The sequence below is a fragment of the Elgaria multicarinata genome, chromosome 7 (assembly GCF_023053635.1).
Source record: "Elgaria multicarinata webbii isolate HBS135686 ecotype San Diego chromosome 7, rElgMul1.1.pri, whole genome shotgun sequence".
In the NCBI taxonomy this organism is placed as follows: Eukaryota; Metazoa; Chordata; class Lepidosauria; order Squamata; family Anguidae; genus Elgaria; species Elgaria multicarinata.
In genome coordinates this window covers 6,106,261-6,119,564 of record NC_086177.1, presented here as the reverse complement: position 1 = coordinate 6,119,564, position 13,304 = coordinate 6,106,261, and the positions used below count along the sequence as shown (strand labels likewise).

Below are 13,304 nucleotides of genomic sequence, written 5' to 3'. Positions count from 1 at the left end.
CAGAAGGCAGGAACTCAAGAAGCAAAAGGAGAGATGCAAAGAAGGGACAGGGCTACAGGTGAGACCAACAGGGGAGAGGAAGGCACTTACAGGGACAGGGGAGAGGTACCTTTTGACCTGCTGCCATGCCTCATGCTGTTTATTTTTAGCCCAGTTTTCCCTCCAAAATGTAGCCCAAGGCAGCTAACCACATCATACAAAACCAAATAGAATAATTGCAAAAGACAACCAAACAATATGAAAGAGTATCTGACAATAAACATGCTACAATAAACTATAAACAAATGTTCATTTCAGTACTTAAGAAAACACCAATTTGGTTAATAATCAATTCAAAATGGTGGAACACAAGGACTGCCTCTTCAACGTTTCCTCTCTGTGACAAGTTCAGACATTCTATTCCCATGGGAAGAGCTGCCAGTAGGCTCACAACCCAGCTGGGGATCATGATCAAGTGGTGGTTGTTTGAACTGGTGCCTCCACATGAGGCTGCTACAATTTTTGGCACTGCCAAGATAGTGCAGACTGTAGCAGCCATTTGTCTGCCCCCTCCTGCAAAGCACAGATCCACTCATTCACCAGCATTTCGTCCCATGGGAAATCACATGACAGGGTCCAAGAAGTAACTGAGCCAGGCCCCTGATTTTCATCATGGTCTCAGGGAACATCTGAAAGGGCTATGGATGAAATGCAAAGTCACAATAACAGAGGGAAATCTTAATGAGCAAGGATGTGTATTCATTTAAATGGAACTCTATGGAAAAGCAAAATAAACAGCAGACTCTGGTAACGCACCACCTGTCTGTAGCACAACTCTATGAAGTGGGCACGCTAGCACACTGGATTGTCAAGGGCAACCAAAGAAATCCTTATTCAGGAGAGCAACCTCTGAGCACTTACCAAAATAAGTGCAACAACAGAGCAGGTATAATATGATGAATCCCTCAGGAGACTCCAAGGTGACAGTGCAACGATCTAAGAAAACAAACAGGAAGAAAATGAATTGGCTTTGTACCAGCCAAAGATTCACATTAATAAGCTGCAAGGAAGAGCTGTTGGGCTTATCCTGAAAAACAGACTCATTGTAATAGCTACACTATAAGGTTAGAAGAATCATATTTTCCCAAGTATAAAATATTTCACTTTGAGAACACACACACACACACACACACACACACACACACCAAAAGTGTTTGAAAGAGGATACCTGAATCCCACACAATTCATGAATAATGACCATTTATTGAGGGGAAACAATTATTGTGTGGAAAGGCCAATTATCTCCCAAAGTTCTACACTGTTTCTGTTTAAGAGACAAGTTTGGGTTGTAGAGGTCATTGACTAGGAAAGCAGGTGCTGCATTTTTAGAAAATACTAACTTGGCAGCACTGCCCACTTCTCCTCAGTGGCTTTTTAAAATCACTAACAAATAACTTCAATGGCTCATTCCCATTGCATTACATTTGGGAAGGTGCTTTCAGTGTAGGTGTCCATTCTTCTGTGCTACTGATGGCATGGTTGCTGTTGGAAGAATAGTTGACCCGATTCACATGAACACTGCTGTCCATTGTGGTTTGTTTAAGCCTCCATGAGCCGTGGGGCATGCTGGGTGTTTTTTGAATATTCAAACCACAGCTTGACATGTCATCCAAACCCGGGCGGCAGGAGTTGTGCGAGGGTTAAACAACCCTTGCACAACCCTAGAACAAGCCATGGGCTATGCAAGGAATGCAGAAAGAACAGATAGAATATTGTTCCTTATTTGTAATGTGTACACCCAAACAAGTCTTCAAATCTGTTGGGGTCAACAGGGGAAATTGACAAATGAGATCTTGACAAATACGGGTATAAAACAGGGTTGCATTTTATCCCCATTTTTATTCAATTTATTTCTGAATGACTTAGCCCCATCGTTGCTGCTGGTAGAAAGACTTCCTTAAACTGGTTTAAGGAAGATTTCATTGCTGTTATATGCAGATGATGCTGTGGTTATGAAAGCTTTGTTTAACACTTGTACAACTCCCACCTCCCACATTAATATGACATAACAAGCCATGGCTGTGGCTTGAATATTCAAAATGGCTGCCCGCCTGCTCAAGCATGCACCACAGCCCACTGTGGCTGAGCTGTCTGATTGTGTGAACCGGCCCATTATATAGACTCCTAACCACGTGAGAAGGTGTTTGTGAGATTTGGGCAATCTTAAGCACACCAAGAAAACATTTCTTTTTTCAGGCAGTTGTGTTAATGCAGTTGAGGTTGCCACCAGATCAGTGATGCTTCATAACAGTAAGGATTATGTCGGATGGGAAAACTAAATTCAGCCTGTTAGACAGCAAGTATGTTATTGGCTTGCCCTAGAAAGAATTTCAACCAGCCATGAAATGATAAACATAGGCAGTGGTGTAGCGGTACATTTTGAAGTGCAGGTGCTCATCATGACAGTCCCTATAGCCACACCCCCAAGGAGAGTCCAAAACTCCAGGCAGCTGTATTGATCCGCATCAATGTACCGGTTCTAGCAGTTTTATGTCCACCAGGAGCAGGTCTTTTGTAAAGCTAGTGGATCTTAATTGCCCATTGAAGACTACCCTCGCCACCCCCAAATACTTTGCATTACAACATGGAACAAGATTTTGTTTCCTCCCCAGCTAATGTGGGAAATGCAGTGAAGCTCAGAGGAAACAGAATTCTGAGGGGTGTGTGTGTGTGTGTGGCAGATGATGTCAGTTTTCCCTCTGGGGCCTGGCTCTGCTATGCCACTGAACACGGAGTTTTTGCACGTACAAGAGCTCCTTATTGTCTCCTGGTGTACATTCAAATCCAGAGAGCAATGTGGGGAAATGGTAACAATTTAACTAGCAGAAGAACCGGTTTATGACAGTTCTTGAGGGGGTGTCTTCATGACACTACTTTGGCTGCTCGTTCCCTCAAAACCCCACAGCATTGCAGCTGCACGGTGGGGACATTAAATCCCCATGGCAGGTGGGAGTGCAGGTTTTCCAGTGGCCATTCAGCTCGCGGAGCCCTCCCTCTGCCTGGCTTTCCTATGGCCTACCTGTGGCCACAATCTGCCCCCAGAACACCCCCACCCCCACTCTCAAGCCAAAGCGAGGTCACCACAGATAGACTGAGGAAAGATGGTGGTGACCTCAGAGTAAAGGCAAAAGTCACGGTAAGTCCGTGACTTTTTAAAAGCGCAGTCTGGGGGGAAAGCCCCATGGTGGCTGTGAGTTGGCAGCTGCATCATATAACCAACGCAGCATCACAGCCGCCACGGGGCATACCAGGCGTACAGACAGCCCCTTTCAGATGAAAAAATATTCTTACACTAAGAAGATTGGGAAACTTGCACACCAAGATGTGCAAGAAAGAAGACTCAAATTGCCCCATTTCCTAGCACAGCATAACAGCCTTACAGATTCCACAGCAAATTATGATTTTAATCAGGGATCTACAAATGTATTTGTACAAATGACGTTAATCAGGGATCTACAGGCATTATCAGTGGTCACCACCAAATCTTCCTCCAAATCTTCTGGCATTAGCAGAGAACTCGAGGGAGAGGATGGATCGTTCCTGTGTCATGTCAGGTTTTGGAGACACTCAAAAAAGGAAGAATATCTCTCAGTGCCTCCAAAGCTTGGTACAAAAGGAGATTGACCTCAATTTCTTCCCCACCCACCTCTACATGTGCCAAAAAACTCAGAGAAGGGGAGGGTTTCTCTCTCCCAACTGGCATGAAGTGAGAGACAGCTCCAACTTCCAAGTTCTTATTAATGCATGGGGCCCCTTCACTTCAACTTAGACATTCAGAGTCAGTCAGCAACCAGAAAGAGATTCATGGCTCTAACAGATTTATGTTAACCTCATGCCTGCATTTTGACTTTAATGGAGAATGAATAACTAGAGAATTGACAGTTGTCCTGCTGTAGACACATGTATCTTCACCTCTTTAATGGTGTTAGTCAAAAGGGGCCATTTTTCCTTCTCCCAGAAAACTCTGAGGCCTAATCTGAGGTGGTAGAATCCTGAAATATGTGGACTGTATCCCATAAGACCACAGCTGGAAAAATGCCATTTTTTAAAATGTTCTTTGACATAAAATCCCTGCAAGTTAAAAAACACACAAAGCAAATCTAGCGCATCAGGGAGAAAGCCTGATGTTGCAATGGGTATCACACTGTGTGTGCGTGTGTGTGCGCACGCGCATTCGCGTGCATGTCTGTGGTGTCTGGATATTTCCAGTCAGATTCACAGTGTTGCTCTCTAGCAGAATTGCTGAATTTGACAAAAAATCCCGAGGGAAAGATCTTTAGTTGATTTTATTCAGGGACTTTATTACCTCCAGTGGCGTGGAGCTGATGTCAAGTTCTAGCTGATAATCTCTGAAAAGATGGCAGAATACAAGACTACCTTTATCTTTCCATTTACTCCAGATATCTGGGATCTTTCCAGAATTATTAATAAAAGTGAATAGAGCTGCTAATAGGGGAGCCCACCATTCTGGATTAAATTTTAAAAGATCAGGGGGTATAGAATCTGGGTCTGGAGCTTTACCAAATTAAAGTTCAGTGATCAAATTGACAATTTCACAATGAATGACAGATTGCCACTCTGGGACATCAGGGGACAGTTGGAAACTGGACGCTAAGAAATTATTTGGATCCTGGAGAATTGCAGAAAAGTATCTTTCCCACTCACAGTTGGAGATACAACAAGCAGGATGTTCTTGTCGCTCTGACAGAGTCCCTGTGACACAACGTTGGTATTAATCTGTTTAAGGGATGTGTCCTCCCATATTACTGAAAGGGTCTCTAAGTTTCTCATGACCTCAATGCAAATTAGAAAAATAACATTGCAATCCTTCTGAAAGAAGCAACTCACCAAGCTGTATTTTGTTTTTATGTCACTTTTTATCTATCCTTTGCATGTTTTGGTGTTGATTTTGCTGGTCTGTGACCATAATAAATAACAATGCAATGCAATTTACTGACAAAAATAGAATTGTTTATTACAGCCAGTACGCTGAGTACTCTATAGGATATCAGACTTTTCAGGGAGCGTTATGTACCAAAATGAACACACCCCAAACCATTTACAGTGGATGAAGCTCATATAAGCAATCATGTTAACAAAGATCAAAGACTGGGCCAATTTGATTACTAGTGACTGTAAAAATTAAAAGAGTAAGATTTGTGCAGCATGGCAGAAAAACCATATAAAATATAGCTCAATCTCTTTTTTAAAAAAGGTATAATATACTGATTTCTTGATCTTTCTCCAATAGCTCATTCTTATATATTGATTATATATTGCTTGTGCTAGATCAGGGGTAGGCACTCTAAGAGCTCCAAAGCACAATAAATAGCCAACAATCGTGCATCCAGTTTATACATATTAAAAGAAAAATTGTAAAAACAAACAGATTTTAAAATGTGAAACCTTTCAGCATAAACATTCACTGTGACTGGCATTCTACAGAAAGGAAGGAGGTTTTCTTGGGGAAAACCTTTGGCAAGCTTGATACCAACTGTTCACCTTGCCTGTCCCTGCGCTGCTGGCTGATGCATTTCTTCCACATATTACCACTCAGTTCATAAGAGGTAGTGCTATTTGATGCTGGCTGTCATTTGGGGGAATATAATAAGACAAAATGGCTGCAGGTGTTCTGAATAACTTTAAAACAGGGATCCAAAATGCTGTTTTCATGCTGAAATTACTCACCCCTCATGGGAGGTTAAAAAAAGAAGACTCAATCCCCCCCCCCCGTTATTTAACCCCCTGCAGGAGGGTGGGATATATATCTATATCTATATCTATCTATATATCTATCTTATTTCTTACAGCCATCGATTGGATCAAGGCGGGGGACAACAGCAAGCATAAAATACATAAAATACTAATTTAAAACATAGTATACACTGTTTAAAAAAAATCCTAAAAGCATACTAAAAGTATCCTAAAATTCTACTGGATAGGCCTGCCAGAAGAGATCAGTCTTGATAGCTTTCTTGAATGCTAAAAGATGGTCAAGCTGATGAGTCTCCTCAGGCAGGTTATTCCTATATATATCACTGGCACCCTGCTCTTAAGGATACATCTTAGGAGAGACAGTGTAGTAGAGGAAGAGCTGACGCTTGGCGATACAATTAGGAGCTGGGACCCAACTTCAAAATGTACTCAGAAATTTTGAACTGGGGAGATTGTTTCCCAATTCCCCTGCAGTTCCAAACTTTGGCGCTAGCACTGTTCTTTACTAGTTTGATTAAAAGTGGGAGTCTTTCTCTCTCTTAAAACCCATATCTATCTCTGATTTTTAAAAAGTTAATGTAATTAAAAGACTATTTCGATGCCTGTAGTAAATCACCCCTCCATGAGATTAAAATTGCTCATGTAAAACTGCTTTTGTGTAATTGCTGTGATTACAGTGGTTTGGCTGTAGCAGTCTAGAGGACAGATGGCATATTAGATCAAAAGCCATTTTCCTTGAGCTGTTTTTCTTACTCTTTGGCCTGATTAACATCACTATGAGCTTTATGTAAGGATTCAATGCCATCTACAATACATCCGCTTCATTAACTAGGTTCTATGATTTTGTCCCACCCCAATCCTACATCAAAATCTAAACAAACCATCATGTCAAACAGTGACTGGGTTTGCACAACATGCTAACCCTACACTCAATGGTTGTTGTTGAACCATGGGTTAGCGTATTGTCTGAACCGAAGACATTTTATGCAGGGTGGCTTAAGTGTACAGTGGCTTATTTTTCTTGATCAAATCACCTTGAGAACCCATGGTTTGTTGTTGGGGTTTTCAGTGTGGTTAACAAGCTATATTTCATGGTTAACAAGCCACTGTGTGGAAAGTGTCCTGGGTTCAGACACTACGCTAACCCACAGTTCAACTAACAACCCACGGTTCGGCAACAACCCATACTCAAGCACCGACTGTGAGTTAGCATGTTGTGTGAACATCCCCAGCCAAAACTAGAGATGCCTTCACTGGAAGCAAAAACAAAGAATAAGAGTGAAGAGAGACATAGGTACTGTGCCTAGAGTAAGCTCAGCTTTTCCTCAACTCCATACTTCGTCCGTGGAAACTGTCAGTCTTGCCCCCACCCCTGCCCTCCAGCCCCATGCTTCATTTGAGCTGCTTGCTCTGTTTATTCTTGAATTACTTCAGGTACATTTTTGTCAATTATATACACCTTATTTTGGTTTTTAAAATAATTTCAAAACAGCTGTTGGCATTGGGGAGCGGACATGTCTTGGTTCTCATTACCCAATCAGCTTTTGCTTCAAACTTGCAGTACTTTTTTTTCTTTTCAACAAACAAAGTTGGGGTAAACACCCCAAGCAAGAAAAACAAATAGTCACAAAAACTGTTCAAATAAATGTATCTATCTTGTTCTCATTGGCAAGTTACGTTACACTGCCACAATTCTATTTCACAAATCTGTAAGTACATATATATTAATTACACTTCTATACCGTTCCCATAGCCAGGGCTCTCTGGGCGGTTCACAGAAATTCTAAAATTAAGATAAAAACGAGTATACAAAATTTAAAATTCTAAAACACAGAACATACACACATAAAGCATTAAAAACCATTAAAAAAACCCACTAAACATGTGGGTGATTAAGATGCGCCACCATATGCCTGGGCAAAGAGGAAAGTCTTAACCTGGCACCGGAAAGATAGCAGCGTTGGTGCCAGGCGAGCCTCGTCAGGGAAATTGTTCCACAGTCTGGGGGCCACCACCGAAAAGGCCCTGTCCCTCGTTGCCACACTCCGAGTCTCTCTCGGAGTAGGCACCCGGAGGAGGACCTTAGATGATGAACGTAGTGACCCAGTATATTCACGTCGGGTGGCGTGAACATACATTTTCTTTTCAAAACATGACCCTGAACACAGTAAGGATGCTTTTAAAACAGCCCCAGTACTCTACAAACTGCATCTGCCTTCACCCCTATATGTCGTTGTTGTTTTTGTTGTTGTTAGCAAAGGTAACAAAGACTTCTGTGGCAATGTGTCCATGTCAATGAAGAAACAGTATTGGTTTCGGTTGCATTAACAGCACCAAATTCTCTGTGTCCCTTGGAGTTAACACGTAATTTTACTGTACAAAGATTCACTTTAAAACCCAAGGCCAAATTATTTATTCATCTGCAGCACAATGTTTTGTTTTGTTTTAAAAATGAAGCCAATGCAGATTTCTAGGGATTATGTCTACTTGGGCTGATATATACATATGTGCCGGTGTATGTACACATACGTGTAATTCAACAAATTCTCTGGTGCTATGTTCCTTCAGGATGCTTGGAACTAAATTAGATAAATATATAGGAACATAGGAAGCTGTCTTCTACTGTGTCAGAGCATGGCTCCATCTAGTTCAGTAAAGAGGCTGGAGATGGCACCTGGGACCTTCTGCCTGCAAAGCATTTGCTTGACCACTGACCTATGGCCCCTCCCACATACTACTTCTCTTCTAACTTACAAGTTTGTTTTAAAGTGGGGCATTCTCAACTGAGTTGCTTCTACTTTAGGTCTTTCCTCTGGAATTACCATCCTTTGTGATGGCGATGGGTGAGGCAAGATTTGAATTAGAAATTTCCAAGCTTACGGCTCAGAGTTTTATAATTACATTTAAATATATAGCAGCAGCAATGTACATGGTGCCCACTACTCAAGCTCTCACATACAGTAAACAGAAAAAAAACATTTTAGCATTATTTTCAAATTCCATGAATTCTCTTACCTGCCCTGCGAAGAGGCCACAAACCCCAATTATACAGAGTATGTTGAATACAGCAGACCCAACGATGGTTCCAACACCTACGTCTCCTTTCGTGATAAACACACCTGGTGGGAAATAATTTCAAGGCATTCTATATCACTCAGAATGGGCAAGAGGGTAGTATCCAAAGACAGGCAGGATTTTCCATCTAGAACCAAAACCTTACAATAGAGCAGCTGGTGGGTTAGGAAAAAAATGTCACATCATTTTTGTTAGTATTGATGGAAGCAGAGAAAATGTGTGCAATTAAAAAAAAAAAAAACCAGAGGTGAATGCTGCATGATCAACCAAATGAAGAAGGGCAGCTGAATTAATTATAGTAGGAGGAACAAGAGAAACATATGGAAAAAGAAATAAATGCAAAGGTTTCTCCTATGACATGTGTCAGAATGGACTGGTAGAATGGACTGTAGTGCGGGGTGGGGATACCATATCTGAATGCTTCCCTATATACTAACACACACACACACACACACCCAACAATGTGCAAGTAAAAAAGCACCAGGGCTAAATAATGGCTTCTCCCAGTTGTGCTAGTTCGGGGAGCATAGCTTTCTCCCCAACTGCAGTCCATTCTACCACCTTAGGACTAAGTAAACCAAGCCCTACCTAAATTCAATAAGCTGTTAAAAGGTTTCTCCGATTTGGTGGTATCAGGAATATTTTCAGGGCAATGTACATAGAATCACACTCTTATTCCATATCAATCTGGAATAATGACTATCTTGTCCACATATAAACATGGTATCAAAGGCAGTTCCTTAGGATTCTACACAGAAAATGCATTTTCCTGGTTTCATTCTAATCTGGTATAGATCTAAAAATGCATGACAGGGTTTTGGAGACCAAACTAAATGGTGCTATTGGCCATTCCCAAGACTAAGTACAAGCAGGTTGTCCCAACTACATATTCCACTACAGTGATTAACCATGCAAAATGAAGGGTCCACCATGTGCAGGAAGGCTGTGATGGAGGCCCTGACCCAGATCGGGTAAATATCAGGGGGAAAGGGTTAAAGTCCCCAAACCACCCACAGTAGGGTCCCAAACGGGATCAAGAGCACTGCTGGTGGTGAATTTTTTCCCCTAACAGGAGGACAAAAGAATTTTTAAAGCAGCCTTGCTTTTCCTCCAAGAGATTTTGACTCGGCAGCAGAGAATCAGCCTGGCCTTCCAGTGTGTTATGTGCTCAGAGGACAGGTCTCATTGAAAATGGCTGTGTGGTTCCCTATTTTCCCTTGGCCCTACCTTCACCTCAGATGAAACAAAGCAAAACACGAACCTATGAACCTGCCTAATACCAAGCCAGCTTCTCTCCATCTCAGTATTATCTACTTAGATTTGGCAGTGGCTGTCCAACATCCCAGGCAGAGGTCCTTCGCAGACCTGCCCTACCCCCTTGAGATCCTTTGTGGAGATGCCAGGAACTTGAAGAATGCAAGGAATGTGCTCTGGGACAGAGCTGTGGGCCCTCCCAGTTTCGTTATCTGTGCAGCAGCTCTCACCAAACTTCAAACCTCACGTATCACAGTAACCTGCAGTTGAAGAACGAGCCATTCTTCACAGCCTTTTCTGAATGGTATCTAAGTACAGGGATATCACTTGAAAGCGTTGCGTTTTGTGTTAATTAAGAAAAGGCGGGCTGGACATTTCCTTTTGTGAGTCGTTCCAAACATACCTTTTTCCAGGATAATCCCCTTGTCATAAAAAATCATGCAACTTGCAATGCCTCTGGGTGTGGTTGTTATTGTGGCAACTTCCTAACGCCTGTGCAAAGGGCCACAGAGGCATCTACTGTGTCATTCTGTCACTTTTTCTAACTCTAAGGTTAATCTTGTGGGTTTGCTCTTCCATCAATATTGGGTTCTCTCCCCCCTCTCTCTCTCTTTCACACACACACCCCCCCTTTATGGCATAGGAACAAAACTATAAATAGCTCTGCTTACTTTCAGAACTGACAGGAAAAAGTTGGTGATTTAGTTACCTATGACAGATGTAAACAGTTCTGGAGCAGAGCTGCCAGCTGCCATGAATGTTGCCCCTGCCACATCTTCACTGAGGTGCAAGCGCTATGGAGGGAGAAAGAGCATCTTGTGAGAAGGAAAACAAAACTGTTATTGCCTGAGATTTGGAAGCATCATGGAGATCTTAGGCACCCCCCACAACTTCCTCCCCAAGCAGAAGAGGCTCAGAAGATATGCAAAGAAGTGGGGGCTACAGAATTCTCCCCCAAAGTATTTCCTCCAATGTCATTCTAATACAGAAGGACACTACGGGACACGTGCAGTAGATCTCTTTATGGGTGCCATCCAGTATCTAAGGCTGATGTCCTATACATCTACCTGGGAGTAGGTCCCATTGAATTTAATAGGATTTACTTCCGATAGACATGCATAGGATTGTGCTGTTAGAGGGCCGTATCCAATGGTAACATTCTATAAACGCAAATAATGCTGGCGGAGTTTTGCTGAATTTTTCATTGCGCAAGTGGCTGTCCATTACTCTTGTGCAATTGGTTGTACAAGCAGTTGCACAGTGGGTTGCACAATGGGTGCAAGCAGTTGCATAACTGTGTGGTGTAGTGGCTAAGGTGTTGGACTGGGAGTCAGGAGATCCGTGTTCTAGTCCCCGCTCGGCCATGGAAACCCACTGGGTGACTTTGGGCCAGTCGCAGACTCTCAGTCCAACCTACCTCACAGGGTTGTTGCTGTGAGCATAACATGGAGAGGAAGAGGATTTCTACGCCGCCTTGGGTTCTTTGGAGGAAAAAAGGTGGGATATAAATGTAATAAATAAATAAAATAACCTAAACGGAATGTGCAACAGTTTGTACAGGAGTTTGCACAACTCATCGCACAAGCATAATGCAAAACTGCTTGCAAACCACCCTTGTGGAAACGTAACTTTAGTTAGATTCTTCTCTTGCACATAGTTCAGAGCCTAGTTTTTGCTAGTGCAACTCAGTTGCACTAATGGAATGACACAGTTGGATACTGCCCAATATCTTTACATTAGTTTATGCATTACAGGATTATTGCTCTATCCCATGCCACTCCAGTAATATTTGCATACAGGAAACCATAGGGAGGCAAGCCAGTTCTGGTTGCCTCATTTAAAGCAAAAATATTGTAGAGCTGGAAAAGGTACAAAAAAGGGCAATCAAAATGACCAAGGGGATTGGAGCATCTCCCCTATGACGTTTGGGCAAAAGAAAAGGAAAAAGCAAGCAAGCACACCATTCATTTATGGAATTCACTGCTATAAAATGTAGTGATGACCACTATTTTAATATGCCCTTAAAGGGGAATTAGATACATTCATAGAGGATAAATGTATCAATGGTTATTAGTCATTAACCTTCCTGTTCAAAGCCAATAATGCACTAAATAGAATTTTCTAAATAGCACTAACAGAAATACACACAATTCAGTATGTGGCACGGCTGCATTACACTGCTTCATACAGCCAAATTTTGCGTTGGGAACAAATGGGAAAAGATGCATTTAAAGTTGATATTAGGGTTGCTTTGATATTGCTATATAATAACAAACTGGACATTAGTGTGCAAGATTAAACCGCCCAGAGAGCTTCGGCTACGGGGCGGTATATAAATTTAATATATAAATAAATATTTTTTGCTGGGGAGCAATAGTGAGAGAAGGCTGTATATCTTCGAAGTCCACGCAATGGGCTTCCTAGAAGCACCTAGTTGGCCACTGTGCTTTCATCCAGCAGAGTTATTTACTTACTTGTTTATTTTATTTATTACATTTATATACTGCCCCATAGCCAAAGCTCTCTGGGCGGTTTACAACCGTTACAACTTAAGTTTTTATTTCATTCTTGAAGGTGATGGGGTTATGAAGAGGAAATGGTAGAATTTTACAGATGTTCAGAAAGGTTACATTAACAGAAATGACTAAGTAATTTAGACCAGACTTGTTAGTTGGCAATTATGGGAGTTGCAGTCCAACACATCTGGAGGAAAGCAAACCAGGGAAAGCTGATTTAGACATTAAATATGACAGATTGTAACGGAAAGATGATAATTCTGGCTTGATACATTCTGTTAATAAATATGAGAAAGCAGCATCACCTGATACTTACTTCACAAATTTTTTCCAATGAAGGAACAAAGAAATCATCACAGACAATAGCCAATGCATAGAACATGTAGACCGCCTGGGGAAAGAGAACGGATTCCTTTTAGAAGGTAATGTAATATCCTCATTTAATTCTGTTGAAAGAACTAAGGTACTTCTGCATATTGGTTTTGGAATGATATCAAAGGCATATCTGCACCACAGACTTCTCTTCAGGAAACCCTGGAAATTGTAAGGGGCAACGGCTTGATGTCTCTAACAGAGGTTACCTTTAACACCCTACCTCACCATACTCCCATTCTAGGATTCTTTGTGGGAATGTGCAGTATAAAACCAACATATGCGTATAGTGCAGATGTGTCCTAAAATGCATTCAGTGCACTTCCAAACATG

The 13,304-nt window shown here is 41.8% G+C and overlaps 1 protein-coding gene across 2 annotated transcripts in view; it reads right to left on the bottom strand.

The window, feature by feature from the left end:
• SLC24A3 (solute carrier family 24 member 3) overlaps positions 1-13,304 on the bottom strand; it is a 161,793-nt gene that overhangs the window by 35,960 nt on the left and 112,529 nt on the right. For both annotated transcript variants that reach the window (XM_063130173.1, XM_063130174.1), the window contains exons 3-6: positions 12,916-12,990; positions 10,793-10,877; positions 8,770-8,873; positions 901-975 (exon numbers count right to left, since the gene is read on the bottom strand). In XM_063130173.1, the coding sequence (XP_062986243.1) occupies positions 901-975; positions 8,770-8,873; positions 10,793-10,877; positions 12,916-12,981 (330 nt within the window). In that variant the 5' untranslated portion in view covers positions 12,982-12,990. The remainder of the gene's footprint in view (positions 1-900; positions 976-8,769; positions 8,874-10,792; positions 10,878-12,915; positions 12,991-13,304) is intronic.